This window comes from Colius striatus, chromosome 1, assembly GCF_028858725.1.
Source record: "Colius striatus isolate bColStr4 chromosome 1, bColStr4.1.hap1, whole genome shotgun sequence".
Lineage (NCBI taxonomy): Eukaryota > Metazoa > Chordata > Aves > Coliiformes > Coliidae > Colius > Colius striatus.
The window spans coordinates 125,471,311-125,494,912 of record NC_084759.1 but is presented as its reverse complement, the minus strand read 5'-3'; the positions used below and the strand labels follow the sequence as shown (position 1 = coordinate 125,494,912).

The following is a 23,602-nucleotide window of genomic DNA, read 5'->3' as shown; positions in this document are numbered from 1 at the left end:
CTTTGTTCTGGTTGTTTGCGGAGCTCCCACCCCATCCTACCAAGTGCCTTACACACATTCATCCTCTCTGTAAAAAGGAAAGTGTTCCTCTCTCACTTTTTTCAGACAGGAAGGGTGAAGCCAAATATAGCAGCTTGCTGAAGATCACGCATATGAATGCCTGGACTGCCTGGAGGATAAACCTCCAGATTCTGTGAATCTGCCCTCTGTGAATGTACTCATTACAAGAAGTTGGTTTGGGTTCGTCTTTTGAAATGAAAGTTCATTGCTTTTTAGGAACTCTGAAGCTTGCTGCTCTCTTGGTGCCACTAGCTAGCCACACTGCATGTAGAGCACTTGTGTAAGCAGCCCTTGCATTTGTAAAGAGTATTAAAATGTTCTGCATTTGTCTGTTTACAGCTACACCATTTTTAGCCCTGGCTGCAAAGAAAACGATTGTCAATCACAGATTACTTCTGCTAGGGAGTGGTTCTCACGCTGTGGCTACTTGTTAGACAAGGAGAATGTGGGGGTTTCCCTTCCTTTCCCCTCCCCTGCATTCCAGCCATTTAGAAGGAGACTTATTTGTAACCCAGAAGGTGAAGAATCCACACTGTCTTGCCAGTGATATTGTGGAGCCTGATACTGCTTTCCCAGAGTCTCTCTTTTCATACAAACTTTAAAATAGATTTTTTTTCCTCCTTTGATGGTGAATCACTCTGTGACAGTACCAAACCCATCTATTGTGTATTTTTTTCACAAATCCCTAAAGTCTAAAGTATTGTAAATTCTTTGATACAGGAAGAAATTGTTGGATCTGTTTGTATTATTCTGGCAAAAGAGGCATGCATCTCCTTTGAGCATGTAATACAAATCACATAGCTATATTTATAGTAGAGAGGGCTTGTGTTTCTAACCTTTATGGTAATTAACAGCAGGACAACAACTCAGATTAGTTTTAGAACCACATCAGCAACAAAACAGCAAGCAAGACTGTTAAAGCAGCAAAGAATGTGTGTAAGCTCAGACATAATTACCTTAATCCTCAGCCAATATAAGTTTTAGTCAGTTAACTTAATTACTTATTCAGTTTCAGTTTGTTGTGCAGTGATCTTGAAAAAAATTCAACAATAAGCAGTCTCTCTGCTCCACTCAAGTTCAGGCTTCATTAAGCACCCAGAAAAATGTGTGAAATTCTATCATAAATAATTTTCTCTTCATGCTGCAGGAATAACCTTTTGTGAAACAAGACAAGGAGAGACAGCACACACTTTTGTCGTAACTCTCTTCAGGGAGTGATAGAGTTGGAAAGATGAGTTACATTCAGGAGAAAAAAAATGGTTTTTTAAGTGTGAACATCCACTGATCAACATGTAATATTTCAGCCTGCTAAATCTATACTCTTGCACTCTGCCCCTCTCTACCTCTGCCAAATCCTTCTATGCTGAGGAATTTGAACTTTTGCAGGGGACAGTTCAAGGCATTTGCATCATTCTAGTCCACTTACAGCCTCCAAAGCAGACTTAAGTGGGGCTTGATGATTGCTGGATCTCACAGATACAATGTTCAGCCATAGTCTGCCCAAGTAGCCTTTTTACTAACCATTTGAATTGATACAGTCCCTGTAAAAGGAGATGGTTGTCCACCAGGTAAAAGTACCTTTGGGGCATGTGGAATACCTGCATGGGCCATATGGCATTTTCGGGCTTTCTTTAACGCCATGTGTTCACACACTCTATGCTACCTTCCTACCAAATTTTAAACAGTTGTGATCGACTCTTTTGTAAATAGGCACTGGAACACAGGGCCTCATAGTCTGCTGTTGGTAGTGCTGGTATCTGTCCAAAGGAAATCCAGTGATGCAGGTTTATACAACAGGAAATTCCGAACAGAATTTGTCCCCGTAGCTTCATGATATAGTAAATTTTCACTCTAGTGATTTTGTGTGGGCACAGTTTGCTAGAGGTTTGGTGGTTTTTAACACTACAAAGCTATCCAATACAAATCCAAGTATAATTGATTTGAGGTGTTTTTTTAATATCATTATAAGAGAAAGATGTGAGCATATAATATTTGTGTATTTTGACTCTTTCTTTTAAAACAAATGTTTCTTACGTGCCTCATTGTGCTCCCCCTTCTGCTCTCCTCAGCTTCATTTCCAGAGAAGTGCTCCTCAGAAATCTGATGCTAGTTGAGTGGAGCAATGGCTAGAGACAAGGATAACATGAGCAGATATTGAGGCAATTTTCTCAGTAACTCTGCCAGCAATTGCAATGCTGACCTGCCAAACACCTCAAACTTTCTCCAGCTCTGTTTTTTTTTGTTTCTCAAGTTGTCTCTGAGAAGATTTGATGAGTGTAGCAAGTTTTGTAAAATCTTTCTGATGTGCTACAGGATATACCTTTAAACTCCTGCCATCCACGATTGTTTTTTCTTTCTGATCTGAAATACGATTTGCACCCAGCCTAAGGCCTTCTGTGTTAATCCACTGCCTCACAGAACTGTAATCCATGCAATCCTAAAATAATTATGTTAAATTACTGATCTTTCCTTACTGACAGATAGGTCTTCATTCCAGAGAAATTGATGTGATTAGACCTAGCTGACCCTATGATCGATCTGTTGGAATAAGGAGGCTTTACATGGGCTCCCAATGCATAATTGTCAAGTGAAGCCTTCTTTCATTCCAGAATGACAGAAAGAAAAATAGCAGCTTGAAAAATACAGTAACTGTCTATGATCCTACAGGCCTGGTCTTGAAACATTGCCACATTAATATATGTAATATCCCCTCATAACATACACCTTTTCACTTCTTTGTACAAAATATGCACTATTGGTCTTCCAAGGGCAAAATTTGAATCTCCCAGCATGGTATCTCCATTTTGAAAAGTGGTATGAAATGAGGGATTAATCATACAGGGAAGGACAGATAGAAAGTGTTTGTGGGAATTATTTTTGGCCTAAAGAAGCCCACAAAGATTACCTACAAAGATCTCACTATACTCTTCTGTATGGAACCATTGATGATAAATATGGCTGTACAGGACCAGTTTAATCTGAAATAAATCAGCATATCCACACCAGCAGCACTGAATCACCAGACATCTTTAACACAGAGTGGCCAAATTAAAGAAAAAAAATAAAGAAAGAAAGAAGCCCAAGAAGTTTGCACCCATGGGTTACATGACAACAACCTGCCTCCTCCATTTGATCACATAGCCCCAGTAAAGCAATAGGCCTTGTCCCAGTCACATAACCTGATGAAGGTCTCAGAATGAGGGTACACCTCTCACATTAATTTATATAGAACACAGCCACTCATTTTTTATTACTTAACTAAATGTATGGGTAGAGGTCAGGGCTGGAGCATCTGTCCCTCTCTCTGTCATTGCACCATGAAAACGGAGGTCAGGGAGAATCCCACATCCTATGTCCCAGTTTTAAAATCCTGAGGAAAATCCTGGGAATAGCAGGACAGAGGAATTTTATATCATGGTTCTCCCAGCCAAGCCAAGCTACCTTTTTACCTTTCTTCTACCCTCCCAACTCTCCTTGCTCTGAGTTATAGCCGACCATACCCTAGTGCAGTCCTAGAGGCAGTGAGCTGTGAGAAATGTTCACTGGGTACAGCTGCACCATAAAGCAGTAAAGAGACTGATTAAACCCTTTACATAATCCCTATCAGTACTAGAACTAATGTATCACATAAATCAGTTTAAAAGACAATGGGTGAGGCCCAGACCCCTCAGGTTCAATGCTTCAACAGTATGGTTTGGCCAACTTCCCAGTGAAAAATGTTGAAAAGTTTTGTTGTCGGTCTGCTCCCTCTCTTTCATTTTCTCTCCCCTATTAAATACATAAAATAAGCAAATTTTCAATAAAAGTAATATTATTTAGCCTTCCTCTACTTTCTCGACCGGTAATAACATACAGCTTCACAGTCAGGTGAGACAGTATAAAGACACCAGCAGAAATTTTGCTTCTTGGTGTGGGGATTTTTCATAATATTTAAAACACATTTTTACCTGAACCCACACAAACCTCTTGCTGAGGTTGTTACCCTTATGGTCAGGACCGAACTGTACCAAGTGGAAAGGGCTAGCAAGCCATTAGAGTGTTGCTGCCTGTGTCTTGTAAGCAAGATAGGAGCAGGGACCCCAGAGAGAGTGAGGAGCAAGTGAGCTTACAAATCCCCTCGCTGAGTTTTGCCTTGGTTTGCTTGTGCATTTGCTCTAAGTTTGAGAGAAAATACCCAGGGCCTTATTTTGCTTTCACTTACATCAGAGAGAAGGCTACCATACTCAGCAGACTTAAGGTGCATTCACACTAAGGGAACCTGCTGGTCCTTGTTATCTTACACCACTTGAACAAGGTGAGTCAATGCCAGTGTGTGGATGTTTAATCAGAGAAAGAGAGATTGGAAGAGACTCAAGTCATTCCCCTATCAAAATTAATTTGTGACACACATGAAGGAGAGTGATTTTGCTTTGGTGCATTCATCCACATCAGATAGGTGTGCTGTAAAATACAAAATGCATTGACTTGATCGAGGCTAATTTTCAGCCAGTTCAGCAGAGTCTGGCCCAGTATGTTTAATTGCGTGGACACTCGCTATATAAACAACAGTGCTAGTTCAACCACTGGTGTAGCTCAAGAACCAGTGAGAATCAGTGCTGCACTGGAGGAGATATTGAGAGCTGCTTGTGGAAATCCGACTAGCTCACAGCAAGAAAATTCAAGATAATTTCCCTGTCACCCATGATGTTCATTCCCTACGTTAGATTTTCTCTAAGGCATTCTGTGTCACTGAGTCTTACAAAAATATCTTGCTTATGACAAGCACCATATTGCTTCTAGCATCAGATTAAAAAAAAAATTACTCCACTGGGAAGCAATGTGTTACACTGTCAATAAAAGGAATAGTTCTCAAATCCTTTGTTACTGTTTCTTACTCTTGGTGTCAGGGAGATTGTGAATAGTGGTACAGTCTGCCTCTGTGAGAAAAAAAAAAAAAAAGTTGCAAGATCATACCCAGAAACAATAAATGCCCCAGGCGAGAAGTAAAATCAGCTCTAGCCAGTACAAGTTTGTTTGCCAACTGATACTATCTCTCCTGTTGGTTGTAGCAATTAAGTCTGCTGAAACATGAAACAATTACATCCCCCCCCCACCTCCAGTTCTCTACTCTGCAGCAGGGTGTTATCATTAAGTTAAAGGTGCATTTTCTTTGGTTGCTGCTCCTTGGAAGGAATATTAAACTCACAATCTAGGCTTTAAATCAGTTTCTAATGGGATGAGACCTAATTTGAGGAGGGCAGATGGGACAGATTATTCCATCTCTATTTTCCCATGAAACTTCTGACACAGGCTACCGTTGGAAGTAAGATACTAGATTAGTTTGACCTCAGGTCTCATTCGGTATGGTAGCTCTTATATTCCAGTGTTCATATAAAGTATAGTGCTATCAAATTGCTTTTTACAGCTCTGTCTGGCCCCTTCTCCTTGATGATGTGTGTGGGAAGCCAAGCAAAACGTTCCATTAGTGTTTAGAAAGAGAATTTGAGATATGTTTTTCAGTTGATGCTGTAGGATTTATGATGTGTATAGTGCAGAAATTATTTTACTGGACTAGAATTATGTTAAGTGTTAATGAATTACCAGGATATGAGTCAGCCTTGGAATAGTTTGAGCAGGAAGGTAGCATTCTTCCACAAACAATAATCTGTTGATAAATAGTGCTGAAAGCTGTAATTCAATAGGGATTGTTTTTAAAGAGAACCAGCGAAAGACTGCATGTATACATAATCTGCATTATTGCAGTGGTGCACATTGAGATAATATCATGATTTTGTGATTCTGTGGTATTACTGCCCTCAGTCATTTAATCATGTCAGTTAAGGTCAGATATCTGCTATACAGAACTCCAGTGGAATGACAACCTGGTCTCCAATGCTCAGAAAGTTCCATTTTCCTGTGCTTGCATCAAGTGCCCTGCTTTGTTTATTTTGTTCTAATGAGAATAAAGGCCTAACTTATTAAAGCAAAGGAATGTGATTTTCTTCCAGTAGCTGCATTATGAACTGCTACTATTTGTTTTGGTAACTTGGAGATAAATTCTTAGTTAGGACAGGTGAGATGAAAAAAAAATCTAAGATCAAACATTAAGAGGCAGTGGAATGGAGAAGTATCCTCTGCGATTTTGCTGAGTGGAAATTTTTCAATGGATATTTGCAAAACATTTCTGTTAGTGTTTGATCTGCTGTTTCTTGACTCCATGAAGGCCAGCCTTTATGGGCAGAGTTTTTAAGCAAGCCTTTCAAGCAGAGCCAGATAACAGCATTTCTTGTGTGTATTCAGTGGCCAATGACTTCAGCAAGAGCTTGGAGTAAGCTGGGAATGCACAGATAGCTGCAAGAGAGGTGAGGGAAAGTACTGCATTTGAGCTTTTGGTTGAAATTGGAAACTCTGTTCTTGTACTTGCTCTTTTAGCACCATCAAATAACACTAGGCACATTTTCACCCAGACTAGTCCCTTGTTCCTTCAAGAAGTCTCACTGGCAACTCCTACCCAAGGATGATGAAGCAAACACCTTAGCAAAGAGAATAGTTTCCTCTCTTCAGAAATATGTCTAAAAGTAAGATTCATTGCAGGACAAAGGGAATATTCCTTCCTTGATACTGAGAGGGTAAAACCTTTTTTATGTTGTCCCATCAGGCTGTTAAGATGATGAGTTACCAAATTGCTGTGTAAATAGTGGCTTGAGCAGAGTGCTGACTACTAAACATATTTATGTTTGTAGGAAAACAAATAAACCTGTCTGAAGTTTCTCTTAATGCACTTCTACTCCTGATATATAGCTTCTCCTACCCCAAGGACTTGACGTAGTGGTATGGTTTATTGCCATAATAGCAGTAGATAACTTGCCTTTACTTTGGAAAATGATTGATTTGGAAAAGGATACATGTTTGCTAATAAAATCTTGGCAATGTTTTGATGAAAGTACTTTGTTTTCTTAAAAAATGTTGGGAAAGTATTGACTTTACTTGCATTTCAGATTGTCCTAGCAAAACAATGGTAAGAGGATAAACGTAATAGGAGCCAAAGCCAATTACCTCCTACTGGGTTCCTCACATTAATAGAGGAACCTGAGCACAACAAAGCCTTCCTGCAATGGAGAGGGGTAGGAGGGGTAGGAAAGATCTAGGACAGGTAAGCACAGACCTGAGAGCAAGGGCACTGTCTGGAAAGTCTACAGCCTAAGCATTGGTGTAACTTCAGTCTCAAATTTCAAGATCTTGGTCACACAGAAACTTAGCCTTCTGCTTTTCTTCTCTCTATACCTCTTTCTCTTTCCCTTTGTATCATAACAGGTGTAACCCTTGCAGGTTGGAGGCCCTTAACTTGCTGCTAAATTATTCTACCTGGTTGTCACTTGTAGAAATACCCATACAAGCCAATTGGCTCAAGAGGACCTATATATTTGTAACATAAATAATTTTGTTTCAAAATCTTGTGTCACTCTGTACCTAATATGGGGAGTCTAGAAAGCAAATAAAGTGGATGTGAGCAATGTGTTCGGAATGGTAGTACCCCACATCTGCAGATCAATGCATTTGCTAGCACATATGTGAACTTTTCCCATAACAATGAAGATGCAGTTGCACAGCCTGATCACCAAGGACTTATGCAGGGCACTGAGAAGAGCTGTCATCCAAGAGCTACAAAACTTAATGCCCACAGTGCTACAACTTTGTTGGTGCACTGTACATAACAGATTTGATTCATCACAAATACTATTGACCATACTCATGCTTTCATTCTCCAGGCTAAGCATTCAGAGATAAAATTTTAAATTAGGCTCATTTATCACGGCTGTGTTGACCTTTCTCTGTTTTGCCATTGCTGAAAGGTTGCAAGTGTACTCAGACTTTCTTTGGCACATATCCTTTCAGCAAGCAGTTTCCAGTCCTTTCTGATCCAATAGTGAGTAGATTTTGTAGCTCTCAGGAAAAAAAAATACATCTGACAATGTACTTAGCTCAACTCATTTTCTATTGATTTTTAAAAGTAATAGGTTCTAAAAGTGAACAATACTGTTAAATGTACTTAGGCTTTTTTTAATACTATTAGCTTTGATTTTATTTAGAAGATAGTCATGCTTTACTCAGGTTCAGATCCATCTTTTGCATTTTTAAATCTCTTAAAAATCCTTTGGAAAGTCTTTTAAAAAATTGTTATTTGCAAGAATAACAATAAAGAGAAAAAGTAAGGTAAGAGCAACTACAGTGGTCTTATAGTGAGACTAAGTGTGATGTGGTCAATAATGAAAGCCGGTAATGATTTAAAGTCTTCCTTTCCAGATGCCTTTATAGAACACCTCTCTTGTGTGTCTATGACCTTGGGTAGACGTACTAATTTTATGCCATTGTGTCTAGTTATTAGCATGCACTTTTTTCATATTCCATAAGAGACACTGCAAAAATATTTCCTAGTTTGTTTTTGTTGGTTTTTTTTTTTTACTTTCCTGTTTGAATGTATCTGCAGAGCTGTCTCTGGTGTGTCTCTCTGCAAACTCTCTGGAGAGACTCCTCCAGCTGAAGGTTCTTCTGCCATCTTTGTCTCCTTCCCTTATCTAAGAACAGATGGGGATCCCTAAAGTTTCTTCTCTTGGAGTACTGGAATACTCAGTCTGAGGGTGTCTAGGGGGTGACTGTACAGAGAGGATGTACAGAGGGTGCCACATGGCCAGATGTATAGGTGCTTTGGAGTTCAGGCTAGCAGGAGGTGATCCATCCTCAGCCACAGCACAGATCTGTGGTCTTTACCCCACTTCAGAAGTTCACACACCCGGTGCTGAAGGTCATTAGATTAAACACGAGGTTGAATAAGTTCGTCCATCAAGTGATTTCACAAACTGAGGGAGAATCCAAGGCAGGGCTGATTGAAATATGGTCAGAGACATCAGGGAACATTAGACTAGGAATTGTTCTGGGTGCTTTGCCTCATGTGAGTGACAAAGTCAAGTGTCTACACAGAGGAAACAAGCTTACCTCATTAGATAGGAAATGAACTGCTGCCTGCCACTCAGAAAGCTCAAGACACAACATCGATTTTCTCATTCCTCTGCTAGGACAACTGATCAAATTCAGAAATGCTGATCAGTTCAGCTCAGCTGAAGAAATGAAGGAAAAGCAGAGTTTGACTTGGCACTCAGGAGGCCGGATACATTTTCCTCCTCTGCAGTTCCATGGGCAAAAGCTGCCACCACTGGTCTCCAGCTGTCCTTGCAGTACTGAGATTTAGCAAGTAGTTTTATATTAGATGAAATTATTGTCTGCCAGTAGGGAATCAGATACTAGTCCACCATCATTCTGGTTTTTAGTTTAGCTCTGATTACAAAAAAAAAAAGAGGTGGTGAGATCCTTCATAGTGATGTAGGGGAAAATGTTGGAAACCTTTTTCATTGCACAACAGCAGAGAAATAATAATGTAATAATAATGGTGGTGATGGTGATCATGTATTGCATTACAGAAATGTAAAAAACCTTGGTCCAAATCCCACCGACTGTAGTCAAAGATACCCCCAAAGACACCAAAGTTAGCTGCCAATTTTTGCCTGCCTGAAATTGCCAAATTCTGCAGTTTCCATCCAAAACAATAAATCTTCCTAGACCCTTGGGCAAAGCTTTTGGTGATCCAAAAGCAAGTAAATACCTCCACGGCTGATGCATGAAGCAGAACAATATTATAATCACTGATTGGGAGCAGAATTGACTCTGCAGTGCTGACAGGAAGAGGAATGTATGGTGGTCAGTTGACTTGGCACGTGTGTTTAGGGGAACGAACTCATAGGGAATAGCTATTGCATTAAGATGTCGTTCTGCAGCCCTATTTCTGCAGACTCTGAGGAAGCCCTGAGGGATGCTTGTGGAAGTGAATGCACTTGCAGACTCTGTGTGGAAAAAAATTAAACAGGGAATTTTTTAAAAAAAACTGAAAAGAGAAGGAAAAATTAATTTGTTGGTTCGTGAGATCACATAAAACTCCCTTGGAAAAGTTCCTAAAGAAAGGATTGTATTTACTCTGGAGAGGGAGCAAACAATTTAGGCTTTCAATTTTATTGCCAGGTCTCATTTTTTAACCTGCTTTCCTTCTGCTTTCAAATCCCAGAGATAGCACAGTGGTTCCCAGAAAGGGCAACTAGTCTCTTTTGATAAGGTCTGATAGCAGAGACAAAGAAAATGAGCTGCCATTTGCTTTTAAAGACTCTACCAAATGTACTGTCTTGTTCTTCCCAACAGCAGTTCCCTTTGCTGTAACTTCTAGGTAAACAGTTGGAAACCAGTTGCTCTCATGTTAATGAGGGTGATGAGTTTGCTGAGTTAAGAGTTGTCCCCTTGGTGCACAGTATCAAAGAAAGATCTGACTACTGCAGTTCCTCTAACCACTGAAGGGGCCAATGAAAGATTACTGTCTAGTGAACTGAGCTGCTCTGGTGATACAAATTCATACAGGCAGCCAAGCCAGCCAGCCCAAGGGAACTACTTAGTTGGAATTCTGCTTTCTTGTGTGTAACCTCAAACCCAACAAAACAATATGAGAAATATATCAAGAGATACCTGCTGATTCCTGGAAGGATGGGGTATGCATTACATTCTTTTAAGAGAAATTTTTCAGCCTGTACAAAATTTAGCAATTAAAAAGGGTCACACCAATTTGAACTCTAAAAATTAAACTGTTGGAAAAGACTAAGAGATCGGTCCAGAAAAGCACCTATACAATTCTTTTGGTAACAGAGAAGCTTTTAGAAGTTACCAAGCAAAATGTTAGAGGTTGCTTGAGTATAGGAGGTCAGACTAAATGAATATAGTCATCTTGCTGTCACCAAATATACTCATTCTATCAAAATAAACATCCATTTTCTATCCACACTGCTAGGACTTCGAAGACATCATTCAACTTTGGACATATAGCTGAAGTATGGGAACACACAGAGAAATGAGAAATCAGTTTTTCCCATATATTCTTTAGAGCAAAATAAAAGTATCTAATATCATCAGACCACAATGATAGACACTAGAAACAACTGTGACTCCCTAAACAAAACTTGCACCAGAGCTACAGAGTGCTGATATTACATTTAGTACTGTACAAAGATGAGAAAAGACATAACCTCCCTTAATAGTGATGATTAGGTGTTTGACAATCTCAAGATCAAGTATATACGGTTATTGAATTTACTACAGATATAGATAGGCTGAGAGGAAGACAAAGACAAGCTGCTTCCAAGACCCCAATGTACTGTGTAAGAACATATAGACATAGTGGGATACTGAGGTTGTGAGGCAGAGCTAAGTAAATGATAACACTCGTGCTCCTTAATACAGCTACAGATTGGAAGGGATGGAATCCCCACTCCAGATGTTGCATACCATGCTGGATTATACCAGTGGAAAGCATGGCCTAGTTGCAACTGTCTTCCAGAGCATTTGGCTGTTCAGCAGAGCAGTTCTTGCTTAGCCAGCCTGGAAGAGTCAGCAGGCTCAAAGTCCATGGAGACCCTACTACTGTGGCAGAAACTCCCTCTATTAAGTTGCTACAGGAAAATGGCCAGTGTGTTAAACCCAGAGGAAGGAATATGTCGTAAGTAACGAGGTCTGTGTTAAGCCACTGCCATGAGCAGAAAGCATTGCCTTCTGGGACACCAAGTAGCTTCTGTGAGTTGCAGAGCAGAAGCAAAATTGAGCCAAATTCCTCCAGTGGTAATGGGACTAGAGGCACACTTGTATGACTTTGGTGCCAATTCAGGTCCTCATTGCTCTCCATGATTCTCATGTGGACTGAAACATGGCCATGCTTGTAGCATTACCACCTTGATCTATTGCTAAAGATCAGAGATATACACTTTGGTATGTATGAATCAAGGATAGAGTTCAATGCTTTGTCTGGTCTGGAGAAACCAGATTAGCTGTAATTTGCTGAGAGAAAATTTCTGTTCCTGAAGTGAACCATGGCAATGTTTTTAAATGACACATAGAACAGCGGGTTTATCTATATTAAAGTGGGTGGAACCAAAGATTTCAAAGAATTTGTCACTGACTGCAACTATGTACCTATCCCTGAGTAATGATTGTTTCGTTTTATACTGCTAAATCTTTGAAATATCTCCTCTGTGCAATACTCACATAATAAGTCACAGGTTTCTAATTATTTATTGCCTCTGCTGTGAGTATATTTTTCAGATTTCTTTTGCAGTTTATATACATTTATTTGCTTTATTACCACTTTGCATTCTAGGAACAAATCATCTCTAATAAAACCTACATTTCCTTGAGAGCAGAATCATTTTCCTTCAGAAGTCTTTCATTCCCTGATTAGGGTATAACGTTTGGTCTTCACTAATCACATAGTTAACTGCAAGCAATAAAATTCTTAAATAAATAAATGCTCTGGTTCAAGTCAATGTTAGTCATAATGGACAGTTTCCTACTTAAATTTCTGAAATACAAGATGTAACTGCTATTTACGCACTTATGTTGACATTAAAAGTATAGCAAGATTTGTGGGGGTTTTTCTGCAGTCATTAGTATGTTATTAACAATTAAGTTTCAGCAACAAGTTTACTTGCTTGCAAGTCAATAATTCAGTGGGGAAGTCTAAATGGATGTTTTTCAGTTAGTTCTAAAGGTTTGAGGTTGGACCTTTCCTTTCCTTTCCTTTCCTTTCCTTTCCTTTCCTTTCCTTTCCTTTCCTTTCCTTTCCTTTCCTTTCCTTTCCTTTCCTTTCCTTTCCTTTCCTTTCCTTTCCTTTCCTTTCCTTTCCTTTCCTTTCCTTTCCTTTCCTTTCCTTTCCTTTCCTTTCCTTTCCTTTCCTTTCCTTTCCTTTCCTTTCCTTTCCTCTTTGTGTTAGCCTGCTCCAGAAGCACTCAGTGGGAAGGTAATGAGTTAGATGGTTTGTACATTACTACATCTTTCTGTGCTTCTTCTTCATTAGTTTTATTATTGTAGACTTTGAAACATAAGAAGAGGTTAGCTATAAGCCATTCCTTATGATCAGTGCTGGATGTATGTTAGAGAATTATGTTCACAGATACATTTTTACTAACTGCGAACAGGAGTAAGTCACCATGGATCAGAAAATGTGAGATGTGGTGGAAACCCCATCATATGGCTGCTGTAGCAAAATAATATCTTTCCCAATACCAAATTTAAATGAGCATTTGTTGGAGAACGTAGCTTGAATCACGACTCCCTATGGTCCAGCAACCACTCAGACTTAGATATGTGGTTTCCCTAATGTCTGTCAAATATTGTTGGAAACCACACTGGCTCAGCTGTAAGGTGAACAACATTACATGGGTGGTATCAGTTCCCAGCAGAAATCAGAGGGGAACAGGGCAAAAGCAGAAAATAACCTTCAGCCAAAATACATATTAAAAAAGCAGTAGTGTTTATTTTAAAAACATCATGTAACACTTCTTTAGAGTTTCTATGTATGTGTGCTTAATGAATGAGAAAAAGGAAAGTCTCTGTTTCTCAGAGGAGCCAGGGAGTTAGAAGCTGAGAAATGTGAACACAAAACATTCTGACTAGCCTGGAGCTTGGCTTTTGTGCATGATCAGTTGAATTGGGTTCTGCACGCTGAGTCCGCTTTCAGCTTGGGGGTTAAAAGTCAACCAAGGGTATGTAAGAGGGACAAAATAAAACTGTGTCTTGTGGACTTGTGGATTAGTAGAACATGGTCACGTTAGGAGATAACCCTTGTACTGAGCAGTGTCTTTGCTGTGCACAATGCAGTGGGACTTCTGGGCCATCACTTTCGGCCTAGGGGTCTAACACTACTAATACATGAATCTGAAAATCACAGATTCCTTGCTGTATATGTTCTTCACAGCATCCTGCGCAGCAGTTAGGAGATATGTGTAAGTCTTTGATGCTGTAAAGAATGTATATTTAAGCTAACTGGGAGAATTGGGAGTGCATGGAGTCATGACTGTGATAGTTCCTCAAAGAATTACTGTAATATTGTGACAATTTTTGGCTGAAGTGATCTACCAGCATTCAGAGTGTCATGAGTGTCCTTTTTTTTTTTAATAGTATATTTAAATTCCATATATATTTTTTTCATATCTGTGGTTTAGTGTATACCTCATGTCTCACCTCATTGAAAACAGAAAAATCAAATATAAGATGGGTCCTTTGCTTACAGTGTTCACAGTCATTACTGTCTCCAGTCTGTCCCAAATCCCTGTTACATCTTTTATTAATTTTGAGCCACTTCCCTCTTGTTCTCTGTAACATAAATATCACCATCAAACAACAGTGATCTTCCCTTGCACATTTATTTTTAGACCACATGAAAAATACTTCAAGCATCAAGATTAAACTCTTACTCAAGTATTGTATATGGCCTGTGTTTTGGAAGGAAGCTCCCAGTTTCATGAATTAACTTAGTTGCCTAGTATATGTCTTAGAGGAAAGCTGTTGTGATGGCCATTAGTTTTCCTTAACCAAATTCTTCACTTGTAATTAATATTAACAAGCAAAATGATGTTATGTAAGAAAGAGAAGGGGGTAATTCTTATTTTTGCAGTAAATTGTTAATATGAGATTGGGCAAACTGGGTGTTGAATTGTTTAGTGCTACAACCACAAGTCCCAAATAATTTGTGTACCTCTGAGTGAACTTTGCATGTGTATTGTCAAGGTTTTATAGCAGTTTCTATGTCAATTTAAACAGTGCTATTTACAAGCTTCACCTGTAAATGTTTAGTGTTGAGCTGCTCACTTGCAATGCTGAGGCTTTTTGGAAGTGTCCTGCATTACATTCTAATTTCCTGATCATGAGTTTCTTTTAGTTACTCTGAAAATTATTTTAGAGAAGAAGGCAATGACAGTCATGAATACAGGGAACTGTATTTAAGGATTGGGAACAGAATACAGAAATCACAGAACCACAGAAAGGAGTCTTTTACTTCAGAGCTGCTGGTAGGAATCCAGCTCAGTCTCAGACGTAGCAAAAATCATTGCTGCATGATGGCTTCTTGGTGTCTTGCACTGTACATCCACAAATGACTCAGTGTCCACATCACACAAACCACCAGAACAATTGGTGCTACTGTAATTGGGAGTCTACTGGCAGCATCAGTGGAAAGGGCAGGGAACAGAATGAGCATGGAAAATGAGCTGCTTTCTCCCTGCTCCCTCGGGTCACCTTTGAGCCACACCTGTGTAAGGAAACTTAGGAGAAATTTGATCTGTGCTAGCTCCCTTCTGGAGACAGATGGAAGACTTTACTTTCCAGTACTGACAATCTGACACCCACTAAAAACATTATATTCAAGAAAAATGAAGATCATTATGGAATAGCTTAATGTGTGAAAATGTGAACTTAAAAAAAAAAAAAAAAAGCTAAGTATGATTGAAAAGTCAACAGTAAAATCCAAATGCTGACTTGAAATAATAGAAACAGAACCAAATATATCTTACCAAGGATGACCACCACTGACAATTGCTTCTCTCAAAAGCACAAGGAAATCCTGCTCTTTTATTTTTTAAACCATTGAACAATCTCTTCAAGTTGAATCTCTTCTAGGCAAAAAAACAGAGTGTTTCCGCTGTTCAAACATTCTCTTTGGAGATGTGAACGTGGATTGATAGAAGAGATATTGGGCTTCATTCAGCCTGAGATGATGCCTTGATCTCATAGAAGCAGTGACTGGAAAGAGATCTCTCAGTAGCACACGACAGTGACTTTAGAGAGGGTTGGGCCTGCCACAGTGCACATGAATTGGTGGTGGAGGTTGGAAGGGACTTCTGGAGACTGTCTGCACCAACCCCTGAACTTGGCACTTCCACTGAGTCATCTGCTGTGAAGGAGGGAGTTCCTCGTCTTAGAATTTATATGCTACCATTAGTAATCCTAAAAACCCTGCCTCTGGTAGGGAAATGATTGTGTGCTATCAGAGATGAATTTGGCCCCATAGTTCCTTTAAGCTTCAAGCAGTTAAGCTGTGAAGGCATCTCTTAATGCTTTGAAATGGCACAGTCACATAGGCTGATTACAGTGATGAATGGGACACAAATTTTTGACTAAGTGAAAGGAATGTGTCTGACGTCAAATAAGTGCATTAGCAAATCTGACGTGTTCTGAGACAGCTCGGACTATTTGGGAATTCATGCCAAATTCATCTAAATATAGAATATTTCCACTGTAGTTCCTCAAAACCAAAAAACTTTTGACTTTTTGTGTTAAAACAGTTCAAAAACTTAATTCTAATAACTTTACATAATTTCAAGAGCACCTCAGACCCAGAAGGTTAATTTCTCAGTATTTATTTTAGTGCATGGGAGAGGGAAAATTCAGAGTAACCCAATACAAAAATGTATATGTGTGAGTATGTAGATGAGTGTGAGGGGGTTGACCACAAAACTGAAAGAGAAATTATTTGTTCTCAGTTCACTCACTGTAACCTCCCCCATCTCTGCTTTTGTATTTTTGGGCTTTTCTTCAGTAGATAGTTCTGCATGGTGTTTTTTGTACTGATGAGACAAGATTTAGATATCTGTGTTTGTTCCCAGCTGTGTAGTAGGCAGGATTTGAAACCCAGGACCATGAAGGTAAAAACCAGTTGTAACTCTATTTTCCTCAATCTCTTGTAAGATATACCTGTATCATGAGGGTGATGGGAAATAAATACATACCTTCAGTGTAAATACGGACAAGTATTGTGGAGCATCACAAAGGTGTGAGAGCCAACTTCAAATTTTCTTGGAGCCAGAGGATAACAGCACCCAGAACACAGATTTCAAGAGTTTAAAAAACCCAAAGGGTGAGAGGATTTCAGAGTCCTGTATCACACCACTGGTCTCTTTTAGCAAAGAACATGTGGTGCATATTTTTCCCTTTTCTATGACCAGTGCTGAATTCCTCAGGGGGCTGGTGATTCTGCATATCAGGCGCTATGGAAAACTTAGTCCCTCTGGCAGTGCCTATCCCTACCCTCCACAGGGAAGGAGGAGCGGGGGCCAAGGGGCTTGGTGTTATGCAGGGAAAAATGTGCACAGAGGCTCTCTGCTTTCAGTCAGACAAAGCAAGATGCTGAATTCAGCAGAGGTTGAATTTATGAGAACAGCGGCAGGAGGTGGGATGAGGGGTTTAAATGGTGAAAAAGCTTTTAATAGCAGTCTTTGTATTATAATAAAAGTGTTTGTTTCAGCATCTCTGCCAGCCAGTGTAAGCAATATAAGTTTATGAGTAGATGATATTTGTGTGTAATACAAATGCATTCATCTATCGTGAGTGTCTATTGCTTGGCAAGCAGGTGACTGGTCATTTTATTAGGGAGATTGTTGTTTCCACAGCCAGAGAGAGATATACATGCTTCATAATGTATAGAAAAACCTGTAAAGGCCTAAGCTACGATATGTAACACCACAAAGCGGTATGTGTGAAAGCAATGCATAAACCCCATTGACTAAAATAGTACAGGAGAAGATCACTTTCGAGAAATATGAGATTATTTTTTTAAAAGAGCCTTCCAAGGTAAGTCAAAGTCCAGAAAATGAACTGCTTTTGTAAACATCCCGCAATGCTGTATAGCGAACAAAGTTATACACGAATGAAACCATGATGTATGATTTGGCTTCTTATGCATTAAAAATCCTTTAAAAATATAACTGCAGTGTTCATTCCCAAATGATTTTACTTTATGTATTTATTTAGAGACAACCGAAACAGTTTGCCATTTATGTGTATTCAAAAGGTGCATATTTCCAAGACTATAAAGGAAATCTTAAGAGGAAATTACTTTCAGAACTCAAATAATGATATTTTAAAATGCATAGGAAATTGCATTAGAAATTAAATAAATGTTAAAAAGATAAAATCTCAGTTATCCTTTTTTAGATGCTTGATCATAACAAGTGATGGAGATGCACACATAAGACTGGATAGCAGGGATTTTTGTTCATCATGTATATTTCATTTTATGTTGTGCATTTGCCTTAACAGTTGCTTTCCACATTGTGAATTCTATTATGTGTTGATGTTTTGAAACACTTGAAATTTGAGCTCATATAAAATACAGCTGTTTACAACATTCTAAATTTGTGCATCAACTCTCACACAGACTTTGGGGTTGTGTACACATAGATAAAATCTTAATTTTATAGTCCTCAAACTTAAGTATTTGCATTTATAATAGCAGGAAGAGAACTAGAATGTTTTAATAAACATCAGAACTTTATAAATAGTGCTTGGATATAGAAATTGGATAGTATACCCTTAAGTATTGGTGAGATTTCAACTCTTTTCAAGCACCTACAGCTTTTTAAGCATGTACAATATGAAATTTCCAGTTATAAACAGTGGAGATTGGTCAGATATGTGAGCTATTAGAGGAATACTATTCCATTCATTTATACCCCAGGAATATTGGAGGAACGAGATTTGTTGAAATTACCGCTTTCAAATAATGTCACTGTATTAATTTATCTGACTTTTTAACAAAAAAAAAAAAAATGAAGAAGATTTTTTTAGAAAACAGTTATTTGAGGATAAAATTCACTCAAAAGTGTTGTTCTTCTGCACATGTTACTACTTAAGGTACCTTTAATGTAATGGTTTTCAGCAAGTCATTCTGCTGTCAGATAAACCTTTCTATTACCATGCACAGCAGAACCTTTGTACTATCTTCGAAGCAACGTGCTGTTAACTGCTGTCTTCTAGGCTGCTGCATGGAAGAGATTGTGTAAATATGGGTTTCACATTAGTGAAATTAGAGATAATTAGAGATGCCCAACTTTTTTAAGGGGAAGAGATAAGATTTTCTTGAATCGACTGAGATTTTCCTTGTCTTAGGAGCAGCCCATCCTTTCCTGTACTGCCCTATTGTCAGGCACTATTTTACAGCTGTGCAAGTCTGTACAGTCTTGCATAGGCAGAACAGAAGTCTGCAACCATTTCCTTGTCCTGGTGGACAAGATGTCAAAGGAATGGACAAAGAAAGAGGAGATGACTCGATACAAGCCAAAACTTTTTTCCTATTGTGCTACAAACTCCCCAAAACCTCGATACCCCCAGAGTCTCGCTGGGAAAATATTATTAGAGGTTAAAGGTTGCCATCTAATGGTGAAGAAATATAATACAATCTTCATGGTTCTCTTACCTTTCTCCATGTACCTGCAAGTCTTTTCTGTATAAGGCCTAGAGGAAAGAGAAAGCCATTTTATTCAGATTTTACTTGGGATGGTACCTGGTACAACTCAGTGTGAAATTCCAGACACTGTCTTGAACTAAATTCTGATTTCTTAATGCTTTTTCTATTAATTCAGATATAGATGAGTGTTCCTTTGAAAGGACCTGTGACCACACCTGCATCAACTACCCTGGAAGCTTTGAGTGTCTCTGCCATAAAGGCTACACCTTGTATGGACTGACACACTGCGGAGGTTTGGAAACTGAATTTTGCTTATCTGTTTGTTTACTTTGTGAACTGCCTGCTGAGCCCCTCATTCATTTAGCTGAAGATTTTAGAACTAAAGATGATAAACCAATGAATTAAAAATAAAGCTAAAACATCGTGAGCTGAATGTGACTAAAATTTAGGCATCTCAACTTTGCTGAACTATTCCCAGGAGAAGAAAATAAATAAGAAAATTTTGATGTTGGCACTTGGCAGCCTCAGTTTAGGCAAAAAGCCTGCAACTGTGACAGAGGCATCTGCTGTTGCATGGATGCAGCCCTTTTTCCATCATTTCAAAGCAGCCTCAAGGCTGGAGTTCATCACAGTGTACAGTGAAAGCTTCCTTACAGAGCTTACAAGCACAAAGTACCAATCAGTACCTCACTTCAATGGGAGTGAGATTACTCACAACTGTGATTACAGAAGGAGGGCTTCAAACGATGGGCAGCAAAGACCACAGAAGGGTGTCGGTTTTACAAAGTTTACAAAGTTTGCTTCTTCCCATCTTCTGTGGAGCTACTTCAGTTCTTCGACCTTTGTGGTATAACTGACAAGAACTGGTGCTGTAGTGTTTGATTATCCAGAAGAGACGTGTTTTTAAAGTGTACCATAGGGCAGTATTACCACAAGGACCACATCAGAAGTTCAACTTCTGCTTGATGTATGAGGGAGAATGTGAAAGCACTCAAATCCAATGTTTACCAGGGTTACCAGTACAAAACTGCCTACCACCATCCTGGCTTAACACCCCCAGGTATCACTGTGGTCTCCTGCTGGAACATGAAGTGGGGTAGGTTTTGACTGTGTTCAGAACACTTGGTCAGAGGAGAGCAAAAGGATTTTTGAGGTTTTTGTTAAGAGTATTAAGTCAAAATTATGCTTTTAACCAATGAGGTCAGCATAGCATAAACAAAAGCAAAAAGATAAAATTATAATAAAACCTGAAAGTTCTGAATCTAATTTACTTGTTAAAAAATGCTGACAGAAAAGAAACTTTCTATGTTATTTTTAAATGTAAAACTAAATGAGTTTGTTTACTTAAAGATGCTTAATAGTTAGTTATTCAAATTATTCAAGGTACAAACTAAGTAAAGCTTGCATCGTACTATAAACAAAGACCTGACTTTAAATCCACAGAAGCCATGTATTCAGGCCAGGTTCTGACCTGAGTCAAACTTGGCTCAGGGAAAGAATGCTAGAGGAATTACTAAGAGTAGTGTTGGGCCTTCATGGCTCTTAGTTTGTGGAGCAGGCATTGTGGTACATATTATATGCAAGAGTTATCCTCTATGTATTTCTAAGTAAATCATGCTGCAGAGTGAGACAAAAAGACACAATTAAAGACTTACGTTATTTCTGTTCTGTGATTCGGTTTGTACCTGATGTAGCAGAAACAGACACTAGACCCTCTCTTCTGCCCAAGAGCCAAGTTCATCTGGTTTTGTAGGCTTAACCTGAGACACTGCTAGTGATATCTCTGCTTGGCTTCTCTTTGGGAGAAAGGTATAGGAAGTGTATGCTCGTATCTCTTGTATAGAGCAGAGTAAGTAACAAATTAATTCACTGTACAGTAGAGGCAAGCAAGAAGAGAAATGAGAGTCCATCTAAGGAAAGAGTTTGGAAAAAAGTGTCCACTTCAGGGCAGTTCTGAAAGCAAAATCAAAGTTTGAAAGCTTTTTGGATTGATGTTATGTGAGTTGTGGAGAGACCGATCCTCAGTTTCCCTGTTGATTCCTAGATGACTTAATGCATGTATTAATTTCAGGAAAGCCTCAAAGTTTGGGCTTTAGCCTCAAAGTTTGGGCTTTAGCCTCACACGTTAAACAATATTCATCCTCAGCTCAGCTTCAGTCTTTTAAATAAGATTGTAGTAGGGCCAAAGCTCTAAATAGAAATACTCAGGGCTGAACTACAGGCCTATATAACCAGGTTCAAACCCTCTGCTTTTTTTCCATAACGAGCAGATCCAAAAACACAGCTCTGAAACCAGACTTGTCCAGGCACTGAGCTTTGCCTCTCAGGCCTAGCATCAGTTTTAGTCAGCCCCTAGAGAGTGATGTTTCCAGTAGAACAAATCGCTTACCCTATTACTGTCATCCATGTGGCACAGAGAAGTCAAAACTAGGGAGAAATAGTTTTCTCTTCATCTTGCTTCCCCTCTACTAATAATTAATAAACCACATGGCAATGTCCCTGATCTGAACCTTCTATTATGAGGGGCAATCCTTGTTGCTCTCTCTGGGATTCTTTTCATGACATCTCTTGTAATGTAAGTCATGTGTGATAAAAGAATCTTTTAAGAGAACAATGCTAATTCTTACACCACCTGTTTATGTAAAGTCTTACTTGCAGTATATATTGGTTCATTAAGTGACCTTAGGAAAGTCAGTAGAACCTATAGGACTTCAATGGCTTTGGGAAACTGGCTGCTTTTTCAGCAGTTTACTTGACAATAAGAGCTCAAGTTTGAACCGTTCAACCAGAGCTCAGCAGCAGGAGCACCGTGGACTAAATGTGTATTTCAAAGTACAGGTTCCCACTAGGAAGTATCTAGTATACTATTCAAAGTATAGTAAATCCCACTTAGCAGAAGCCTGACCGCTATGTACTAAATTTTCTAGAAAAAAGTTTTCTTCTGGGTCTGTCTCCCTTGTCATTACTTGAAGCTGCTGACCTCTAGAAGTCCTGACTCTGACCCTAAACTCTTAACATTTTCTAAAAACATGCCTGCCATATTAGGATGTCTTTCTCAGTTTCTTTTATGCATGTTTTCTTGAATTTTGCTTAACCATGCAGGCTAAAGTCTTGCATCAGAAAAAGAAAGCTGTTTCTGGATTCCAGCAGCTTCCCCAGTAAATACTCCCACATTTCCATCAAGTGCTCCAAGATGCCAGAGGAAATTTGACTAATATGTATGAGCCCGCATATGTTAACTAGTAGGGCATAAGTGTATGCTTGAGCCCAGTCTCCCTCATCAACCCCACCTCCTACCTGGGCCTCACTCTCTGGCTTCAAATGGGAACACTGGGCTTCAAAACTGGGTCCTTGGGAGAACTGACTGAACTTAGACTGTGTTCCTGCAAATTGTATGGATTCTCACAGTGCCAGCCACACAGTAATTGGAATTCAAGCCTGGACTTGATTTGGGAAGGCAGTTAGACACTCAGCCTGTAAATGTTTATGGCCAGATCTCCCTTTAGAAACACATCAAGTGACAATTTTCCTTCTACAGTTACATTTCAAGGCCTATCATTAAGCCAGAGTATTAGCAATTCAGTATTTCCCATGTTGATTTGGTGTCATTCTAGCTCATTTGAGCATATGTCAAATGGCACAACTTGTACGCTTTGTGAAAGTCTGTTACGGTCACGCTATCATTTTGGCAAGCAGATGGGTAGCTATGTTCAAAGGGCAGAAACCACTTGTTGTTGAGGTTAGTGCAGTGCCTAAAATAACAGGCCTGTGGTTCATAACAAGGGCTTTTAGGCTATGGCTGTGCTAGAAAATTAAAGAGTGTAGAGCAGTAAAGCGTGATCTCTGATGGTTCACCGGTGCCATATGAGAATTTTATCATGTGCCACCATGTCCCAAAGGTACCTTCAGTGTGATCCAGAGCTGAGTACACAGCAACATAACTCCTGTTGAGCATGATGGTGGGAAGAGAGGAGATGAGAGATCAGTCATCTTGGCAAAAATACATTAATGCCGATGGCATAAACTAAAAACAAGAAGGCTCATAGTGATTAGATACTTTTCTAATGTATGAAAAGTTGATATTCTGTGGAATATCTGTGATAACATATCCAGTAATTGCTTTGCAAGTTTTTATCTGTCATTTTTATTTGAGGAGCAGTAAAAGACTAAATAAACTACACTTCAGCAATTAGGTTCCTATCAAATATATAGTTTCCTCCTTCATTTGAATCATTTCTAAAAGAAAACTCTGTGAATCACTGTGGAAAGTTTAACTAATCTCACAGATGGTTATGTATTTGACATTTTTTCATATAATGCAATATACATTATTGTCCAGATGCTACAGAGATTTTTGAGCATGTTTTGTATCTTGTGAATACTTCCAAGAATTTCAGTGTAACTAGTCCTGGCAAGTAAATAGTATCATATGCATAAATCCTTGAAAGAGTGGAAGTTATA

At 39.0% G+C, this 23,602-nt stretch overlaps 1 protein-coding gene across 1 annotated transcript in view; it reads left to right on the top strand.

Annotated features, from left to right (window-relative positions):
• Positions 1-23,602, top strand: part of SCUBE1 (signal peptide, CUB domain and EGF like domain containing 1) — a 212,253-nt gene that overhangs the window by 164,174 nt on the left and 24,477 nt on the right. The window contains exon 9 of the mRNA XM_061988784.1: positions 19,317-19,433. Coding sequence (XP_061844768.1) covers positions 19,317-19,433 — 117 coding nt within the window. The remainder of the gene's footprint in view (positions 1-19,316; positions 19,434-23,602) is intronic.